Raw genomic sequence first — 21,978 nt, forward strand, 5'->3', positions numbered from 1 at the left:
CCCGTTCAGCTCAGAGCCTGTACATCGCCACCCGAAACAGAGGAGGAGAAGGAAGACCTCCTCCGTGATTGTTCCGGTGGTCCCAGTTCCGGTGGCTCCGAAACGGAGGAGGGGAAGGAAGAATCCCTCCCTGACTGTCCCGGTGAACCTTATTCCGGTGAACCTTATTCCGGTGGACCTTGTTCCGGTGGTCCCAGTTCAGGTGGTCCCGAGTCCGGTGGTCCCAGTTCAGGTGGTCCCGAGTCCGGTGGTCCCAGTTCAGGTGGTTCCGAAACGGAGGAGGGGAAGGAAGAATCCCTCCGTGACTGTCCCGGTGAACCTTATTCTGGTGGACCTTGTTCCGGTGGTCCCAGTTCCGGTGGTCCCGAGTCAGGTGGTCCCAGTTCAGGTGGTCCCGAGTCCGGTGGCTCATAACACGGAGACCATCCCGGAGGTGACTGCCGTCCCTGACGCACCGCCCAGGGGCCTTGTTCTGCCCGCACCGCCCAGGCGTCTTGCTCTGCCCGCGCCGCCCAGGCGTCCTGCTCTGCCGGCCCCGCCCGAGCTGCTCGCACTGCCTGCGCCACCCCAGCGATCCATCACGTCTGCTGATCCAGAGACTGTTCACGTCACGTCTGCCGAGCCTGTGTCTTCGGACAAGATGGCCACCACAGAGACTGTTCACATCACTTCTGCTGATCCAGAGACTGTTCACGTCACGTCTGCCGAGCCTGTGTCTTCGGACAAGATGGCCGCCACAGAGACTATTCACGTCACGTCTGCCGAGCCTGTGTCTTCGGACAAGATGGCCGCCGCCGAGCCTGTTCACGTCACGTCTGCTGAGCCTGTGTCTTCGGACAAAATGGCCTCCGCCGAACCTGTGTCTTCAGACAAGATGGCCACCTCCAAGCCGGCGTCTGTTCCTGAGCCGGTGGTGTCTGTTCCAGTTCCTGAGCCGGTGGCGTCTGATCCAGAGCCGGTGGCGTCTGATCCAGTTCCTGAGCCGGTGGTGTCTGTTCCAGTTCCTGAGCCGGTGGTGTCTGTTCCAGTTCCTGAGCCGGTGTCGGTTCCTGTGCCATGGCCGCCCGAAGGGGTCGTCTCCGCTGTGGCCACCCGATGGACTGTCGTTTCAGCCCTGGCCGCTTGCACAACCTACTCCGCCTTGGCCGCCCGATGGGTCATCTGCTTCACCCTGGTCGCCCGAGAGACTGTCGTCTCTGCCCTGGCCGCCAGATGGACTGTCGTCTCCGCCCTGGTCGCCAAATGAACTGTCACCCCTTGTCCCCATCCCTCCCCCTGATCCTCCACCAGTCCACCTCCCGCCTGGACTCTTGTTTTGTCTGTCACGTCTTGGAGCGTCTGGTAGCCGCTCCGTAGAGGGGGGGTTATGTCACAGTGTCTGGTTTGTGTTCCCTGGTTACCACTAGATGTCCTCCTTCCCCACGGTGTCTGTCACATTCTGAACTACATTCCCCACGATCCTTGTTTCCTCATTGCACTCAGCTGTCCCTTGTCACTCACTAATCATTGCACTCAGGGAAATGACAATGCTAATGGGGAAGAGGCTGTGTATATAAGCCTGTCTGTTTTAGTGTTTGTCACGGTGTCGTTATTATATGTCACAACACTTCTGTTCTGTGTTTCTGGTCTGTTCTTGTTTGTTTCTTTTGTATTTGGACTGCTATGATGGATTTTGACCCTTGCATGGACGACTATGAGTTGGATTGCCCTGATATTAAAAATACTGTTCATGGATCTCTCTGTTTCCCAAGTGTGTTCTGTGACACCCTCAAACATATTAATTTGTGCTTTAAGTTTGAACTTTCTCTTTAATAATGGATTCACTGCTAAACTGATCTGATCTGAGCTGAGAGAGTGAAGTGTGTGTCATTGTTCTCTACAGGTTGAGTAAGTGTGGCGTCAGAGATGAAGGTTTTGCTGCTCTGACTTCAGCTCTGAGATCAAACCCTAAACACCTGAGAGAACTGAGTCTGTTTTTTAATGAACTAAGACATTCAGGAGTGAAGTTGCTCTCTAATCTGAAGGATGATCCACATTATAAACGGGAGACATTTTACTACTGTGAGTATATCTTTATTTCAAGCCTTTAAATTGATCCAATTTCAGTGACAGGCCTCATGTGTGTAACTGGAGAATAAAAGATAATAATTCAGCTCCACTTTAGTCTCTGTAAACTGTTTTTAATAAGAGTTTAATTATGTGATGTGAATATGATCTATGAATAGGCTAGGTCTATATGAATATTTTCATCCATGTTTACATTTTGTTTCAATTGGAATGAATTCATTCCGACTGATGAATCCAAACGTAGTGTTTACATGAACGATAAAAAAAAAAAAAAATATATATATATATATAGAATATTACTTATCTGATATATATATATATATATATATATATATATATATATATATATATATATATATATATATATATATATATATATATATATATATATATATATATATATATATATATATATATATATATATAGCTGCGAGCAGCGATGGAGGGCCCAAGGCGGTGCCACCGGCTTGGGCCCTCCATCGCTGCTCGCAGCTATATATATATATATATATATAGCCTATAGACCTATAGATCTATAGCCTATATATAGACCTAGCCTATTCATAGATCATATTCACATCACATAATTAAACTCTTATTAACAGTATATATATATCAGATAAGTAATATTCTCGGTCTTGTCACTTAAAAAAAAATAATATATATATATATATATATATATATATATATATATATATATATATATATATATATATATATATATATATATATATATATAAATAAATATATAACCCTAACATCATTCAAACTGCAAAGTGTTAACTTATATTTGTGTACAGTCGAAATAAAACAACATTGTGCTTTTGTAAAATAAATTCAAGCCCCCGAAATGGCGCTAATTTTAAAATTAAACTAAAATGCTCACAGCTGCACGGGCATTCATAACGGTGCGCGTCCATGGCGAGGAACGAGCAGAACAGAGTCAACGTTTTTTAGTTCATTCCTACTTCCATAGGAATTCATTGAAAACGCTCGCTCTGCACCGTTATCCATGTCAGTGCGGACGAACATATTTTACTTTCGTTTTTAAGTTAGCGATTCAAAAGCCCCCAGCGGTGTCACACGTTGATTAACCGGTGTTAAAATATTCTCACCGTCACATACCTAGTATATTTTTATATAGATACAATAGGCCTACCTGGTTTTGAACACAAGAGGGCAGTATAGCACTATGAATGACATTATTTATTTATTTTTGGCCTAAAAAAAAAATTCTGGATGTTTTTAAACTTAAACAATTATTAAATTGAAAAAAAAAAAAGAATAAAATGTGTTTAGTTCTGATATCTATCTATAAATTACAGGAACGTCTGTCTGTCTGTCTGTCTGTCTGTGTGTCTGTCTGTCTGTCTGTCTGTCTGTCTGTCTGTTAACCGCGTATCTCTCGAACCGTTAGTCCGATGGATTTCAAACTTGACAGGTGTCTCGCCACGGACACGAGTAAGTGCAGTGCCTAGTTTGAGGTTGTTTGGATGAGAAATGCTAAAGATATGGTTAAATATATCATTTTTAGAAGGTTGTGGTTTAAAAATAAACATTCTGACATTAGAGAGTTGTATCGGTCAAAGAAGCCCCAAGAAGGTTGTGGTTTAAAAATAAACATTCTGACAATCAGTCAGCTACACTGTTTACTTCTGAATATTATAGTTTGGTTCCAAAATGTGATAAATCCATTTTGATTCATTTGAGTAAAAATGTGTTTTCTTTACCAAGAAACCAACAGTTACTAAAAACACACAAAAACTGATTTTGCACGGGCACTTTGCACTGCTCCCTGAATCGACACGCTTATTCATTTGTGGATGTAAACTGAATCTATATGTTAGCTATGCTGTTTACTTCTGAATATTATATTTCATTCTGGTGCGCTTAACGTTATTGCTACTGTGTAATAGTAGCCTATGCTATTCACCAACTAAACATATCCTATTCAATGCGTTCACAGTCTCTTTCACGGGCATCATTTGTAGTAGCCTATTCACAAACTGTTTGCTCAAGCATAGCTTTTTCTCGGAGTTCACTGTGTGCTTTCTACCATGCACAAATAAAAATGTCACTGAACTTTTGCTGTGTAATTGTAACAATGAGCATTCAATCACACCAAACCAACAATTACTAAAAACACACACAAAAACTGATTTTGCACGGGCATTTTGCACTAGTTTGTATAATTTTATATAGAATTTTTAGAAGATATGAGGCTTTTAGTGTTTCCTTTTTTGACATTAAGGCGAGACACGGCAGGCAAAAACATAGATTTTTTTTTATGCAGTGCAGTTTTGAGATTTTGGGCTAGTTTACTCCTTTAGTATGTGTTCTTTCAAGCTGCTATAAAGAAAATGTTGAAAAAATACATTAAGATGTTTATTTTATTACATTTTGTTTACTTGCGGCAGTAAGTTTCTCCCGAATTTACCAGGAAGTTAGCATTCAAACGCGACACGCCGAGCTCCGTCTGTTTACTGAAGTCTGTCATGACTGGTATCGCTGTAAAGCTCTGAGTCTCCTGCACAACGCTATGTAACCCAAATATGGGCATTTCCTTTCTATCAGTAACCAATCGTGAATGTCCAAAGGGGGATTTAAAGTTAACGACGATTTCTCATTTAGAGCTATTTAAATCTTTAACTGCCGTTTTCATTCTCCAGTAGAAACATCTCAGCCTATGTAGCACCTGTGTACACCAAACTTTCCAGTTATACACTTAGCAGTATTCTGAAGATATTTTCAAAGGGATTTTTTAATAAATCATTCCTGGCCTGATTTATGTGACATTTTAATAAAAAAAATATGGCGAAAATCTATTTTTTATGGCTATGGACAGTATATTTTGATTTCCTAGGTAATGAAAGCATATATCCTGAAATCCCTCTGAGTTTTTATTTTCATCTTGTGTGTAAACAAAATGAAAAAAGAATTTTACACCTGGCTTTATCATATGTTCAGATCTATCTACCGAAAATATATGCAAAATCGTGCATATATATTGAGATAATGCCTAATTTGCATAATTAAACACACAAGTATATAAAAAAAATGTATTACAAGGTTTAGAAATTTGTATAAGTAATCAACTGAGGAAGTTTCATGGTGATATCTATTATTTTAAAATTTTACCCTATTCACCTGTAGTGTCTCGCCTTAATCCCTCACCATAGCAAAACTGTTTGAGATATTTATTATCTGTTTACAATTTAGAAAACATGTTGAAAAAGTTTGGTGGGAATAAAATAAACCACTTAAGAGGAGTGGTTTAAAAATTCAGAGGCGGATTTTGCAAAGAAATCCACATTCAAACCAAAATATCGGAGCTAATGACTGTAAATTAGAAAATTGTCCGACTCGATGAGACTAATATGCGTACTGATTTTTGTGACTGTACATAAAATTAACCCCCCCACTTTTGTCAAAAGCATTTAGAAAGTGACACACTTCCTGCTGCCAGTTGGTGGCGCTATAACTTTGACTCACAATAGTTACATACAAGTGATCGGCCTCTTACCACGAATACACTGCTGAAGTTTCATCAAGATCAGTTAATGTATGCAGAAGTTATAACACTTAGTTTTTATCTTTTCTCGCCATAAATTTGTTTCCTCGCCACGGCCAAACCGTTCGAGATATCAAAAATCCGTCCGCAATTTAGCATCCTCAATGTCTTGACTTCATGCTGACCGAGTATGGTGGCAATAGGGGTTATGTGCAACATACTTCCGGGTTCTACAAAACAGATATAACTACTTCCGGTCGTCAGCTACTGAGGTAAACACAGCGTAGGAATGGCAACCTTTTATAGCCGGTGTTTACAGGAGCTACCCATTCTATCCATTTCAGATGTACATCGTATTGCCAAACGGACTTCCAGAGCCCCGAGTACTCCGTTAGATAAAGGATTTAAGTTTTTACGCCTCCTCATTTATTCATGATTATGAAGGTATGTAAGTTAGTATATGTAGCTTTTGCTAATGGCACCCGATGTAGAGTTAGCTAACTATCAGTAAGTTAGTTTAGACTTGTATGCTATCATAGTAGTTTAACCTTTTATATTTGCTTGCAGACGATTAAAACAATCAAATGAAGACTGCATTTTATTTTTTTTATAAAAAATTTTTTTCTGATACTTAAGCATTCGTGACATTTTAATTAAAACAGAAATAAGAATTGTATTCTAAAAAAAGCGCAAAATAAGTTACCTCAGAGATCATCTACCGCTGCAGATGCGTACGGTAATGCAAACCGGAAATGTTTATACCTGTTTTCCGGTTCGAACGTTGGGCGTTCCGCATAACCCCTATTGAAAGAATTGCCTTGGAGGATTATTTCAAATTCCAGAGCAAGCGTTCTCCAAACAACCCATAATAGCCGACTTCCTGTTGGGCTGGCGTAAAACTTGACCGAGGGAAAGTTGTTCGGCCCGATGAGATCTATACGTGTACTGAGTTTCATATTAATTCATGCAAGCGTGTTTGATCTATGGACCAAGTTTTCAGACCCCGTTCAAGGGTGAAAAATCCCCCCCACCCCTCACACACACAGAGACAGAGAGAGAGAGAGAAAATTCTCCAGAAAAATCCACATTCAAACCAAAATATCTGACTTCCTGTTGGTCGGAGCTAATGACAGAAAATTTGAAAGTTGTCCGGCTTGATGAGAACAATATACATACCAAGTTTTGTTGCTGTAGATGAATCTAACCCCCCACTTTGGTCAAAAGGTGGCGCTACTGAGCCATTCCAGCACGCCTGTTTCTAAAACTTTGCACATGTCTACTGGCTAATAAATGTGATGTGTCTGTCGGGTTTCGTCCAATTTCAAGCATGCTAAGAGTCTCAAAAGCATCAAAAAAGAATATTGAAGTTTGATGCGTTGCCATGGCAACAGTATCTAAGATATCAATAATCCTTTTACAGGTCTACATCTGCCGTGTGTCTACATTATACACATAAAGTTTGAAGCAAATCGGGTAAAAATAAGAGAGTGATTTCAAAGCATTTTGAAAGTGACAAACTTCCTGCTGCCAGTTGGTGGCACTATAACTTTGACTCACAATAGTCACATCCATGTGATCGGCCTCTTACAACGAACACACTGCTGAAGTTTCATCAAGATCAGTTAATGTATGCTGAAGTTACAATACACTTCCTGTGTCCCATTATTCGCCACAAATTCGTTTCCTCGCCACGGCCAAACCGTTCGAGATATCAAAAATCCGTTCGCAAGAATTCATCCTCAATGTCGGATGAATTCCCTAGGAGGAGTATTTCACATTCCATTGTATGCGTTTTCCAAACAACGTATAATAACCGACTTCCTGTTGGGCTTTTGTAAAACTTAGAGCACTGTTACGAACCTCCAGTGGAAAGTCCAGAGGAGGAGGAGGTTGGTGACAATAATAAAACCATTTCGGGTTGAGGGAACAAAGGAGACCAATTCATCAGTAAGTATGGTGTTTATTTACAACATTAATTAACCAAAAGGTACAACAGATACAAAAAGGTAAGTCTCAAAAAAAACAACAACTACAACACAACTACAAAAAAAAGAAGAAACAAACACATTAGTATTTACCACCCTCTCTCCACTGAGAGAGTAAAGCCCAGCACAAGGGTCAGACTTAATACACGCTACTGCAGAAACTCCACGAAGCCATTGCAGCATCACCCAGCTCCGGTAAGCTGTAGGTATAGACGTCTGCTCTCCACACGCCTCAACATCAGTCTGCCTGTTCTCTTCCCTTTTTACCAGCTCCCCGCTCTCCTGCTTATTGCCAACAGGTGTGCACACTAATTGATTGCCAACTGGAAACAGGTGTGCACACAGGACCTGCAGAGGACAGACAAGCAGCAGTACACCTGGCATACATACACACACACACACGGCCTAAGGGCCGTAACACTCCCCCCCATAAAATCCAACTAGAGACAAAACAAAACAAAAACACTACCACCTAAACTCACCCCCCCCACACACCCCAGATGAATAGGGAATAAAGAAAATCTCTCACCCGCGAGACAATGCGTCGGCTATCACATTGTCAGCTCCCTTCTTATGACGGATCTCCAAGTTGTAACCCTGCACCAACAGAGCCCACCTCATCAGACGTTGGTTGTGGTTATACATTTGGGACAAGAAAACCAGAGGGTTATGATCTGTAAATACAACAACTGGAGAAGGGTTACAACCAACATAAACTTCAAAATGCTGCAAAGCAAGCAGCAATGCGAGGGTCTCTTTCTCTATCGTAGAGTAATTTAGCTGGTGTTTCTTAAACTTGACAGAGAAGTAGCTAACCGGATGACACACATCTCCTTCTCCATCTTGCAACAGCACAGCACCAGCGCCGGTGGCACTCGCGTCCACCTCAAGCTTAAAAGGGAGAGAGAAGTTTGGCGCAGCCAGTACAGGGGCACAACAGAGGAGAGATTTCACTGCTTCAAAAGCATGTTGACATTCGTCTGTCCACACAAACGGCATAGTGGGACTACACAAACTAGTCAGGGGCGCAACGACTACAGAGAAGTTTTTGCAAAAACACCTGTAATACCCAGCCATACCAAGAAAACGACGGAGCTCACGTCTAGTCGTGGGGGCTGGGTAGGCTAGCACAGCAGTAACCTTGGCGTCAACAGGGCAGACCTGGCCATGGCCCACCTGCTTACCCAAGAACGTCACGATGGCCTTTCCAAACTCGCACTTCGCCAAGTTCAGTGTCAGTGATGCTGCCGCCAACCTCTGGAACACCTCTGTCAAAATTGACATGTGACTAGTCCAGTCGTCTGTGTACACTACCACGTCATCTAGGTAGACATTGCAATTTGGTACAGTCCCTAATACTATATGCATCAGGCGCTGGAACGTTGCCGGTGCATTTCTCAGCCCGAAGGCCATAACCGTATATTGCATGAAGTGGTCAGGGGTTACAAACGCAGAGATATCAGAGGCCCGAGGGGTTAATGGCACCTGCCAGTACCCCTTCAGCAAATTTAGTGATATACTCCGCGGGACCAATACTATCAATGCAGTCCTCCATCCGGGGTAAAGGGTACGAGTCTGGGACTGTCACTGCATTTACCTTACGAAAATCTGTGCAAAAACGTAGTGTACCATCAGACTTAGGAGTAAGTAAACATGGGGAACTCCATGGACTACAGCTGGGCCTGGCTAACCCATTTCGTATTAAGTAGTCAACTTCCTTTTTCATCATCTCTCTCTTAGCCAGCGGACAACGATAGGCATGCTGCTTTATTGGGGCCGCTGTGCCAATGTTGATATCGTGACACATTACAGTGGTCTGGGATGGCACATCGCTAAACAGAGAGAGATGAGAAGTTATTAACAACATTACATCACGCTGATCTGGGGAGAGGTATGACAAATGTGTCTCTAGGTCGGACAAGAGCTCCGAATTGGGCAACCTACCACCCTGATGACCTTCACCGAGCCCTGATAACCCATCGTCAGGTTCTGCCCCGTCACAAACCAAGGAAGCAATGGTGTTGCCTAAAGCAGCAGTCTCCGGAGTTTCTTCGTGCTTCTCCTGAGCCACTTCTCTGGAATGATAAGACTTTAACATATTAACGTGACACAGGCGTTTCTTCCTCTTACGGTCAGGTGTGTGAATGATGTAATCAGTTTCCGACACTTTGTTTTCCACCACATAGGGTCCTGAAAAACGAGCAGTAAGAGCAGCGCCGAGCACAGGCAGTAAAACCAACACTTGTTCACGTGGTTTAAATTGCCGTTCAACCGTTTTTCTGTCAAACCGCTGCTTCATGCCTTCTTGTGACAAAGCAAGAGCCTTCTTTGCCAAGGAGGTGGCACAATGCAACCGCTCCCTGTTCCGGGATACAAAATCCAATACATTAACCTTCGGCAAGGATTCAGACACCAACTGCTCCTTCAATACCTTAAGTGGTCCTCGCACACTATGACCAAACACAAGTTCAGTCGGACTGAACCCCAAAGATTCTTGCTTAGCATTGCGAACTGCAAAAAGCACGTACGGCACACCTTCATCCCAGTCTCTTTCTGTATCATAACAGAATTTCTTTAACGTGGACTTAAGCTTCTGGTGCCAACGCTCAAGCGCACCTTGTGATTCAGGGTGATAGGCACTAGACACGGAATGTGAAATTCCCAGCTCTTGCAACGTCTGACGGAAAATCTTGGACAGGAAATTAGTACCTTGGTCGGTCTGTACAACCTTTGGCAATCCAAAAGTAGTAAAGAATTTGATTAGAGATTTCGTGATAGCGGGAGCGGTGATGTTCCTTAATGGCACAGCCTCCGGAAAACGGGTGGACACGCACATTACCGTTAACATAAACTGGTTCCCTGACTTAGTCCTAGGCAAGGGACCAATACAATCCACAATAACATGCTCGAAGGGTTCTCCAACAGCAGAAATTGGACGCAGCGGGGCAGGAGGCACGACCTGGTTAGGTTTACCAACAATTTGGCATGTACTGCAAGTTTTACAATAATGCGTTACATCTGCCTTAATGCCTGGCCAGAAGAAATGCTCGAGCACACGATGGTAAGTTTTGGTGACACCTAAATGGCCCGACCACAAATGTTCATGCGCTAACCCTAGCACGTACTGACGCCATCCCGCCGGTACCACAACCTGATAAACAGTGTCACAACCCTCAGTCAGATCATCTGCCCTCCCACCCCGAGGAACCCACTTACGCATCAACACCCCATCCTCAATAAAAAAACGCTGCTGACTTGAACACCCACTAACCTCACACTCAGCTATAACAAAACATTTAGCCAGGGTGAGATCACTCTTTTGAGCCTCGACAAGGACTTCACGGGTTAATGGCAATGTTTTCTTGAAGACAGTGACAGAGGGAGTAACACTTACAGGACCCTTCTCGAGACCGTTCTCTGCCTCTCCACCAGAGGGCAGCTGGTCCTCCCTTAACGCAGAGGAAAATAGTGAATCCGCGAGATCCACCCCTTGGGCCTGCTTACGAACTTGCGCCCTAGTCAACACACTGGCTGAAAACACTTCAGGATGCTTCTGAACCAACTCATCAGGTTCAGTTTCAGAGATAGGGGTATCTACCACCTCTAGATCTGGATACACTTTTCCGCCAGCAATGTCATTTCCCATGATAAAATCTACACCATCCACAGGAAAACGAGACCGAACAGCCACGGGAAAGAAACCAGATGCTAGCTTGGACTGCACATGAATGGAATGTAAAGGAGCTGGCACAAAGCTCATCCCGATACCCCGAACTACAGTGCTCACGTCACAAGCAGATTGAGAAGTCAATGGCAGTACGCTAGCCAGAATGAATGAGCGTGAACCACCTGTGTCTCTCAGCACTGTGACTGGACGCTGATCCTCAGGTTTACCTGTGAGGGATACCAGTCCCTTGGAAATAAATGGCCTGAAGCATTCATCAGGTTCTTTCAAAACCAGCTGCCCACCACAGGGAGATACCGTCTTAATCAACCCAACTCCTTTTGGTGGTTTAGCCACTGGAGACTGGGACTTTCGTTTATACAGAGCACAATCTGCAATAAGATGATCAGGTTTTTGACAAAAAAAACAACGTTTGTCCCCCTGTGCCCCTGAGCTAACACGAATGCTCTGAGTGTTACTAGGCTTCTTTACAGTATCATCATAAGAGAACGAGTACTGTCTGACAGACGTGTTCTTGTGTGTCAAAGCAAACTCATCAGCAAGCGTGGCAGCCTGCTGCAGCGTGGTTACTTTCTGTTCATTGAGATAAATGACAATCTTTTCAGACACACAGTTCTTAAACTCTTCCAACAGCATCAACTCGCGAACTGAGGAGAAATCATCGGCTTTACACGCAGCACACCACCTATCAAACAAAATCCCTTGTTCTCTAGCAAAATTAATGTAAGTCTGGCCTACCCCTTTTCTGAGAGCCCTGAAACGTTGCCTGTACGCCTCTGGCACTAGTTCATACACCCGCAAGATGGCGTTCTTAACTTTTTCATAGGAGAGGCTGTCTTGCACGGACAATGATGAGCATGCCTCCTGAGCCTTCCCTGACAGTTTACACTGTAACAGGATGACCCACACATCTTTTGGCCAACTCAGGGCAACAGCAATGCGTTCAAATGCAGTAAAATAGCTCTCAATGTCAGTTTCACGGAAAACAGGGACCAGAGAAATATATTTACTTACATCAAAATTACCAGTAGCGTTAGATCCTGATGACACTGTACCGGCAACAGCGGCTGGGAACTGTGCTGACCGCAACTCTAATTCACGCATTCTTATGGCTGTTTCCGCCTCTAACTTCTTTAGCTCCAACACCCTGGTCGACTCAGCTTCTATCTTTTTAAGCTCTAACTCCCTCCTGAACTGGTACTCGCGTTCGCGCTCCTCCCTCTCCAAATGGAGCCGAGCCAAACGAACCTTCAGCCGCGCGTCCCCTCCAGAAGTAGAAGAGGTCAATGGATTATACCTCGGCAGAGTGAACTGCCCACCCTCGCCCCGCTTAACACCGGGTGTATCGGTCACATCATGTGGCGTGGCCACTTCTACCACCGGACCAGATTGTTTCGCTGCTACCACAGTGGGCAAATCTAATGAACTAACAACACCACTCTGCACTAACCCGTCAGTCACAACTGCCCGCAACTCTGCTTTAACCAGGGAACTAGACGCAGAAAAACCATAATGTTTAGCAATAGCAAACAGGTCAGTTTTCTTACATCCACCCAGCTGCTCTAGCGTAGGGTTTGCTACAAACTCTTCTAAACTAAACGCAGCCATCCTCACCACAATAGCTACCTGGCTAACACAAACGGAAACACTACCCAACAGTGCAACAAACAACAATTGTACGCAGACACGCAACAACAAGATCACGTAGGTTACACAATAAAGCAGTCGCACACCAGCTTCCTCAAAGAATAACCACTTCCCCCAGGGCCTGCCTACCCCAAAACTTAGCCTAAACTGTCTTCTGGGGCTTGCCGGGCTCGAGGCAACTTTAAAGGCAAACTTCGGCGGCCGGAGCCCCGAAAACCTACCCCCGACAGGGATCTCGTCCCCACCCAGGATTTGCCCCGAAAATAATAAAGGAAAAATAACAACCAAGTGCCTGATGGAAAGGCTGCAGCACAGCCTAGCTAGACACTTCTAACTAGCTGGGGAAAAGGTCTTCTCTGGAAAGACTGGATAGTGAAAACCCACACAAAACAATTTCAAAACCAATAGAAACGATAACTCCATACAACCCGAAGTGTTTGGGAAAACATTAATCCTAGACGAGCCCCCAAATTGTTACGAACCTCCAGTGGAAAGTCCAGAGGAGGAGGAGGTTGGTGACAATAATAAAACCATTTCGGGTTGAGGGAACAAAGGAGACCAATTCATCAGTAAGTATGGTGTTTATTTACAACATTAATTAACCAAAAGGTACAACAGATACAAAAAGGTAAGTCTCAAAAAAACAACAACTACAACACAACTACAAAAAAAAAGAAGAAACAAACACATTAGTATTTACCACCCTCTCTCCACTGAGAGAGTAAAGCCCAGCACAAGGGTCAGACTTAATACACGCTACTGCAGAAACTCCACGAAGCCATTGCAGCATCACCCAGCTCCGGTAAGCTGTAGGTATAGACGTCTGCTCTCCACACGCCTCAACATCAGTCTGCCTGTTCTCTTCCCTTTTTACCAGCTCCCCGCTCTCCTGCTTATTGCCAACAGGTGTCCACACTAATTGATTGCCAACTGGAAACAGGTGTGCACACAGGACCTGCAGAGGACAGACAAGCAGCAGTACACCTGGCATACATACACACACACACACACACACGGCCTAAGGGCCGTAACAAGCACGAAAGTTGTTCGGCCCGATGAGATCTATATGTGTACTGAGTTTCATATTATTACATGCAAGCGTGTTTGATTTATGGACCAAGTGTTCGGACACCATTCCAGGGGGCGCTGTCGAGCCCCCCTGCCACGCCCGGGTACCAGCTTCAGTCCGGCCCTGATGGCCGCAGGTTCTGATGTGTGTGCAAAATTTCAAGAGTTTTTGAGCATGTTAAGGGCCCCAAAAGTGGCAAAAAGGCAAAAAAAAATTTTTTTTATAATAATTAAAAATAATCCTTACGAAAACAATAGGGCCTTCGCCCTTTCAGGGCTTGGGCCCTAATTATCGGGTTGATGTGTGTGTTTATATGTCACAAGCTTCAAATGGGAATTGAGTTTTTGACATGCACACACTGCACGAATATTTCCTGCTGTTTCCACATACTATTCTCCTACTTTGTTTGTTTGTTTTAAACGGCAGACATATTTATATATGACGGGTCAGGTCCTAATTAGGAGACAATGAGCACTTTCCAGTTTGGGTTTTCAATCTGATCAAGTGTTTACATGTCCTCTCGATCGGATTAGAAAATAAATAAACCATCCAATCCGATCGAAATATCATTCAGATCGAGCTCATTCGATTAAAGTGTTTACATGAAGGCTTTTCAGTCGGAGCCGTCAATCTGATTACTAACAGATTATTTGGTTGCATGTAAACGTGGTGTGTGTGAGTGTATGTGTGTGTGTGAGTGATAAAGTGAGAGTTGTTTATCATTTACTGTTATTAATCTTTTCCAGTTTTTCTTTTTTAACTTTTTCCAGTAATATGAATATACTAATATCTCTGGCTGTGTTTTCCTGAAATGATCTCCAGATGTGATGTGACTCAGTAATGTCTCATACTCATATGTGTCTGTCTGTGTGTTTTATTGTAGGACTCTCAGTGTTTAGACGTCAGTTCAGTTTCCTCAGGATCAGCTGATGGTGAATAAAGAGCCGCTACAGAGACTGAAGACACAGAGACACACAGCGATCACACTGACGTGTGTGTGTGACTTCACACCAGTTTCTTGTTTTATAGTAATGGCTCATGAAAATGAGTGCTGAAAATAGCAGCTTTGAATTGTTTCAAATTTGTTAGATATTGATTACAATGTAGATGGTGAAACACTTAAAATACGTGGCAAACGGTTAAAGCAAAGTGAAAACAAGCCTTAGACAATAGATTTATTGTGCAATACAGACAGCGTTGGGAAAAGTGTTTTAAGTTTTATCAAGAGTTTCACGACAGAAGAGATGTTGTAAATTATACCAGCAGAGGAAGACAGATTATGCAAATAATTTCACTGAACATTTATTTCTGTCATATATGTTTTTATTATTAATCTATTTTTTATATGATGATCTATTAATGTTTACAAATAATAACCTTTTACTGGTTCCTTGTTTTTTTCCCTCCTGCCTCTGAACACAGTTAATTACTAATTGCAATGTTCATTTCTATCATATTCCTCTTGATATATCAAGTATTTCTAAAGCCAACAACAAAAAAACAGTGATATGAGTGCGGGCTGTGATTTGATCCAGAAATCAATCTGGAGGGTGAGTGTTTGTTACACTAATCTAGTTACAAAGTTTATTCATGATCTAAAGTGTTACTTATTATTTTGTATACCGCGCTATCTATTATTTACCTTCATACTCTTACGTTTCAATGACCAAACGAGAGCATGCATGGCTCTGGTTTCTTCTGTGTTGTAAGAAACACAACAGAGTCAGAAATATATGCAGTCTTGTTAATAAGCTTGCTTTGTAGAATATAATGCATATATGTGTTATTGTGAACTGGACAGCACTGCATACTACTAGAGCTCAATGAATTATGTGCTATCCTCCTTATCAAGGGCTCTTACATTATAATAAAAGATCATCAAACATTATTTAATGTATAAAAGATCATTCATTTGTAAAGGAAAATGTCACATAACTTAATTTATTTGCCTTATTTTTTTCCTGAAACATTACATACTTGAAGCATTAACTTTAAAATAATTTTAGATTGTATATTTCTATATGAATTACTATTATTAAATAATAATAATTAATATATTAAACTGATCACATGCCACGCTGACACTGCTTGACAAACATGTATATAATGTTTGTTAATATTATTTTAAGTGTTAGCCAAGTTTACGTCTAATTATAATAGAGCTTTTTCTTGAACTTTCCTGAGAAAAATGAATAATTTTACAGAAAATCCTTGAAACATTGTTTTTCTTGGATTTTGCTCCCTTATTCAGGTTCAGCTACTCTGACTCAAGAAAAATTTATTTAAGAAAAAAAAAGTGCATAAAATAATAAAAACAGTAATGTAAAAAATTAACAATAATACACTCCTGCCACTAAGATTTTGGATTTTGAAACACCTTAAAGGTGCAGCTTGGACACATCTTCAGTGAAGGACCCAGGGTCATAGGGTGTTTCGGGTCTTTGATCTTCAGACACCCTCACCTGGGCGACCCAACCGGGGTTGATCAGGCCCCGGTTTGTGTCCAAGCAGCGCGCTACTCCATACTTCTCCCCTTTTGATCCATAACCACCTTGAGGCTTTTTCGGCGGCCTCACTGATGTTTTTAGTGGCTCTTCTTTCACGCAACCCTCTGATGCCAAGGAGCCTGAATGCCCGATGCACAGATTGATTTAGAAAGCCCCTGCAGCCCACTTCTATTGGCTCACAGCGGGCCCTCCATCCACTCCCTTTGCATGCCTCAACCAGCTCAAGATATTTGGCCTTCTTCCTTTCGAAAGCCTCCTCCATCCTTTCCTTCCAGGGGACAGTAAGCTCCACTAGCACAACTTGCTTTGTTGAGTCAGATGTTAAGACCAGGGGTCTCATTTATAAAGCGTTCGTACGCACAAAACGGGGCTGGAAACGTACGTACGCCAGTTCCCACGCAAAGGTTGTGATCTATAAAAAACAAACTTGACGGGAGAATGTGCGCACCTTTAAGCAAACTTTGAGCCGTGCGTACGCACATTCTGGAGACAAAGGGAATTGGCGACACCGATGGTGAGCTGGAGTTAAGTGTCTTTTTGGTCACTTTTAGACAGAAAATCTAAAGAAAATTTAACATATACAGAAAGATAATACAAATATAATTTCACTCACCAAGCCTGTCACTTGAAGCAAATATCCATCCCTTCTTAAATGTCCGCGCCAGCGAGCGCGTTGGGCCGTTTAGTGAAACTGACGCAAATAACAGTTTAAATAAATAAAATATTGATTTAATCTATGTTTTACTTCTGACATAAACATTTAGATTAAATATGCCATTCAAATTAATGGAGTTAAGCACTTAAACATGAAATCATTACTGAGAAGTTACAACATTTTTATATTCAAATTCAGTCAATAGAAATATTTGTTGTGGATGCAGTGTTTTTGAACACTTTTCCTCTGGCATGCTGTGTTTTAATGTTTTAACCACAGAGATAACTGCTTATCATGATAATACCAGACTGTCTGAGAAAATAGTTTCGTGCAAATAATGCCCAAGGCCTATCTGTTTCCATTAAAAATATAAATCAATTAAAAATACAATTCGGCAAGTGGAAAAGATTGAGAAAAACTTTCTCTGAAATGTATTTTACACTATTTGATTTATGTATTCAAAAACAAGGCAAGGATAGGCAACTACATGATTTTTATTAATGTAATGTGTCTTGTACCGTTAAACGTTATCACGTGGATGAATCATATGCAAATGATATGCAGATGAGGAAAAACATAGTAAAACTAGGCGTTGTAAGCTCCATATATGGTTATTTCGGGGAGGAGACGCATGTACGCACAATCTTCCGCTGACTGGGATTTATAAAGTGAATTCTGCGCAGGTTCTGGCGTACAAATGGTTTTATAAATCCGAATATTTTTTTGCGTACGCCATTTTTGGCTTTCGGGCGCACGTACACTTTTAGTAAGGTTCCTACGGACAGTTTTATAAATGAGACCCCAGATCTGGCCTCAGTGACGTTCTTGCTATGTGCTCTGGGAACTTTAACTGCCTCCCAAGGTCCGCATGCAACTGCCAGTCTCGGGCCGTGGCTAGCAGTCCAGTTGAGGCCTTACGTTCTCCCTGAGGTTTCTCCCCTGCCCTAACAAAGGAGATGTTGAGCCTCGCTGGGACTTGATGTTTAGACTCCCGGATTGCGGTGCAGATGGTGTCTGCTACTGCCTTCAGCACCTGGTTATGGCGCAACGTGTACCTCCCCTCTCCTAGTGCTTTAGGGCAGCAACTCAGGATGTGCTCCAGGGAACCATGATCCGGGCACAGTTGGTGTTTCTGCTAGGCCCCAGATGTGAAGGTTAGACGGACTTGGGAGGACATCATACACCGACTGAATCAGGAACTTAAGTCTTGCGGGTTCAGACTTCCATAGTTCTGTCCAGGTGATCTTTCGGGCAGCTGCATGATTCCAATTGGCCCAAGCTCCTTGTTGGCGCATTGCCACAGTCTTACTTAGGCGCTCCTCCTCCACCACAGCACGAATCTCTCCCTGCACCATCTGGCGTCTCTCTCGTCCTTGGGCTTTGTCGTAGCGTGGTTTTGTGTGGCTACCTAGACCAGCTCTTCCCACTGCCACAGAGCCAACTAAGACACTATGGGCCCTATCTTGCACCCAGCGCAATTGACTTTGTACACCAACGCATGTATCATTCCTATTTTGCACCCGCGCAAGGCGGACTTTTCCCTCCACAGATGCACGTCGGTTAACTAAGAAATACTTGCGCTCCCCTGGGCGGTTCAGCGCAAAGAGGAGGCGTGTTCCGGCGCAAACGTTCCCTCATGCTATTTTACAGGTTTAGATAACAATTGCGCCACTGACCGAAAAAAAACAGTTTAAAGTCAGTGGCGCGTTGCGCATGTTATTCATATGCTATTTTAAGGGCGCATGCTTGGCCTTAATCAATGTAGCGTGTGCACAACGCGCATACACTTTGATTCTCTCATCTACACACAGACGCAGCAGTTATTTTTGCAAATCATACATTATTACGATAGATAGATAGATAGATAGATAGACATTTTATTATAAAAGCATACATCTAGCTTACACATTTACCCAAATTATCATACGCCTGTTTAACCGAAGTTAATTTGGGTGTGTTTCTCCACCCCAAACGTCCCTGACGAGAACGTCGGTCTCCTCGGCCTTGAACCGCTCCTGGCGTGCGCCTGGCAAATCCGCCGTTATAATAGGAATCCGCTTTAGAACAAGCGCGCCTGCTCTTAAAGGGAATGTGAGATGTCGCTCTGATTGGTTTATTTCACGTTACGCCCAAACCACACCTATGAATAATGAAGCTACTTCAGACCAACCCCTTTTAGATTTGCGCCAGGCGCAAGAGTCATTTATCCCGCCGGGAAAATAGCAACAGCGCCAAGACCCGCCCACAAAGTTACTTGCGCTTTGCGCTTTGACACTTGCGTTTCAGATCGTTAAAATAGGGCCCTCTGTCTCAGTCTCGCTTCTGCCTGGTCGACTGCCTCTTGCGCTCGCCATTTCCTCCCAGTTCTGACCGTGATGCCGGCGGAAGAGAGTCTGGTGTCAGCCGAGGGAATTTATAGGGAATTCGAAAGAATCACTTATTATGGCCCAGCAAATGACTCGTCCAGCGTTCATTTGAACGGGTCGTAACTTACAGCTCTGCAGCGGATATAAATATCCAAACTAGTGAAACACTATTTATTAGCAAAGTAACTTGGATCAGCAGTTTAAGACATTAAATTCGTAAGAACATAACACAAGTAACACTTCTCTTTAAAATACAAACAAGACTTTATTGATTATTCTAACACATAAAACTAATATCTAACTCAAACACATGCACACACATTCATACGAGTTGCAGAAAGAAAGAGAGTGAGGAAAGAATTAGTTTAAAGAGTGAGACGATGAAATTCCAAGTTTCTATATGCACTTAAAAGACATAACCTGAACGAACCATCAATCATTAATTTAACCCTTCTATCATTTCTTAGGCGGGTTATTAAATTTACAGTATATCAATGCACCAGTTCAGCTTAAGAGTCTGGAGGCTACTTGCTTGTCTTTGCATTCCTTTTGGGGATTCCCTTTGTCGGGGTAAAAGGGGTTTCCCGGGTTCATTGGCTGGCGTCTCCTCGTGCCTGGATAGATGTCTGGGGCGGCCAATCAAGTGGTGTGCTGGTGGATGGATGGAAAGTCTTTGAAGTTGGAAGAGGGCTTTGTAGTCGAATCGTGGACCGAAACTTTGCCACAAAACTTAACTTAGAACCGAGACTCACAACGGAAAAGAAAAGAAAACTAAGAAAAGAAAGAAAATTGAGACGAGAGTTGTTAGATGGCTTGAATGAAGCTGTTAACCCATGTTCTTCTGATCTTGATTTGGGTTCTTTCGTCTGCTCGTCTACATGGTTACTCGTCAGTCTGGTTACTCCGTCATGGCTTCTCCATGATCATTTTTGAATCTATTTTTCTTCAAGCTTTGTTCGGATCCTAATATTTTAAACTCAAATGTTTGTCCAGCCTCCTGGATGAGTTCTGACCAATTAGGCATTGTCTTTATTTGAGAGGTGGCATTTTCTTCACTTCTCATCGTAAATCATGCGTTATCTGTGATCTCCTTACTCTCCAGCTCTAGCAGAGAGTAAAGAGGCCACAGTTTAGACATCATTCCTATTATAAGAATACAAAACATTTTACAAAGATTTCAATCAAGCCATCTTTTGAATTAAGAACATACGATCGTACTGATAGGAAACGAGACACACTTTCATTCAAACATCTAATAGGTATAACAATTACATGACTTATTTGGGATCTAAGCATATTAGACACACATATAGGTTGTAGACACAATATAGAATTATGTAGTTGCATGATGTTTGATTATAAGTCCATCAAGAATTGTTTTGGGATGATTTCATGTATTTTTATAGGTAAAGTCTCAGTCTCTGTGGTTTTAAGAGATTTCAACCCTGGGGTCATTCAGAGGTCCTTAAGAAGAAGGAGGTCTGTTTTGTATATCTGTCGTGGGTAGAGATGGGACGGTATGAAAATTTCATATCACGATTATAGTGACCAAAATGATCGTGATTATCAATATTATCACGGTTTTGTTAAAACGAGATGATAGTGTTCAAAAAGAACTGATGCTCACACTAAAAACAGTTTAATATTTGAAAATCAACAAACAACAAATAAAACAAGCAGCTCTATACACTTTTTTAAGCAAGATTATATTCTGTGGCATTTCCTTCCTTATAATGACCGTCGTCAATAGCAACGCATTATAACACCGCGCACATCCATGTATCGCAACGGACGCGCTATCTCGTTTTATTCAAATACAACTTGCCGTCTTGCGTCTCAGTTTTTGGACGATTGTTTTGTACGCTGTACAAAATGGATTTATAAACAGGTAAGATTTAAAACATTAATCTTAATTCAATATGTCCCCGTAATTATGTGGTAAAAAAAAAAAAAAAAAAGTGTACAGTGATATACATTATCCCTTAAATGTCACTCTTAATAGTCTTGTTTGAACGTGATCGTTTGTCTTTGGCTCAAAGCCACCTGCTGCAAACATTTCTAAGCGGAAGCTTCACGTTTATTTCAAGTGAGTTAGATAAAATATTTCAACTCAAACCAACATTTTGTGCCCAGACGTAGTTTTGGTATTGAGGTCAAAGTTAACTTGCCTTGCGTTCGCTAAGTTATAAACAGTGGGTGATGGTCACACAAGACGACTCGGCAGATTTGAAGTGTTTCCCCCTTATTGTAGTGACCATCCTCGATTAAGTTTCACTCAGGACTTTTGTAAAAGCCAAAATATGACCACACCTCAGATTTGGTCCTCTAATGCTGCGTTCACACCAAACGCGAATTTGCGTCAAAATTCGCGCCTGCCGCGTCTAGTTATACGCGTGACCACTTTGTGTGCATTCGCGCGTCAAGAGCGAAATTGACGCGCGTAAATTTCGCTTCAAACTTTTGTTTTTACGCGCGTCAATTTCGCT

At 42.5% G+C, this 21,978-nt stretch overlaps 1 protein-coding gene across 1 annotated transcript in view; it reads left to right on the forward strand.

Annotated features, from left to right (window-relative positions):
• The window catches only part of LOC311296713 (NACHT, LRR and PYD domains-containing protein 12-like), a 121,008-nt gene extending 105,288 nt beyond the window's left edge, over positions 1-15,720 (forward strand). The window contains exons 12-13 of the mRNA XM_084418589.1: positions 1,883-2,061; positions 14,848-15,720. Coding sequence (XP_084274715.1) covers positions 1,883-2,061; positions 14,848-14,849 — 181 coding nt within the window. The 3' untranslated portion in view covers positions 14,850-15,720. The remainder of the gene's footprint in view (positions 1-1,882; positions 2,062-14,847) is intronic.
• The last annotated feature ends 6,258 nt before the right edge of the window (positions 15,721-21,978 follow it).

This window comes from Rutilus rutilus (genome assembly GCF_951802725.1).
Source record: "Rutilus rutilus genome assembly, chromosome: 9".
NCBI lineage: Eukaryota > Metazoa > Chordata > Actinopteri > Cypriniformes > Leuciscidae > Rutilus > Rutilus rutilus.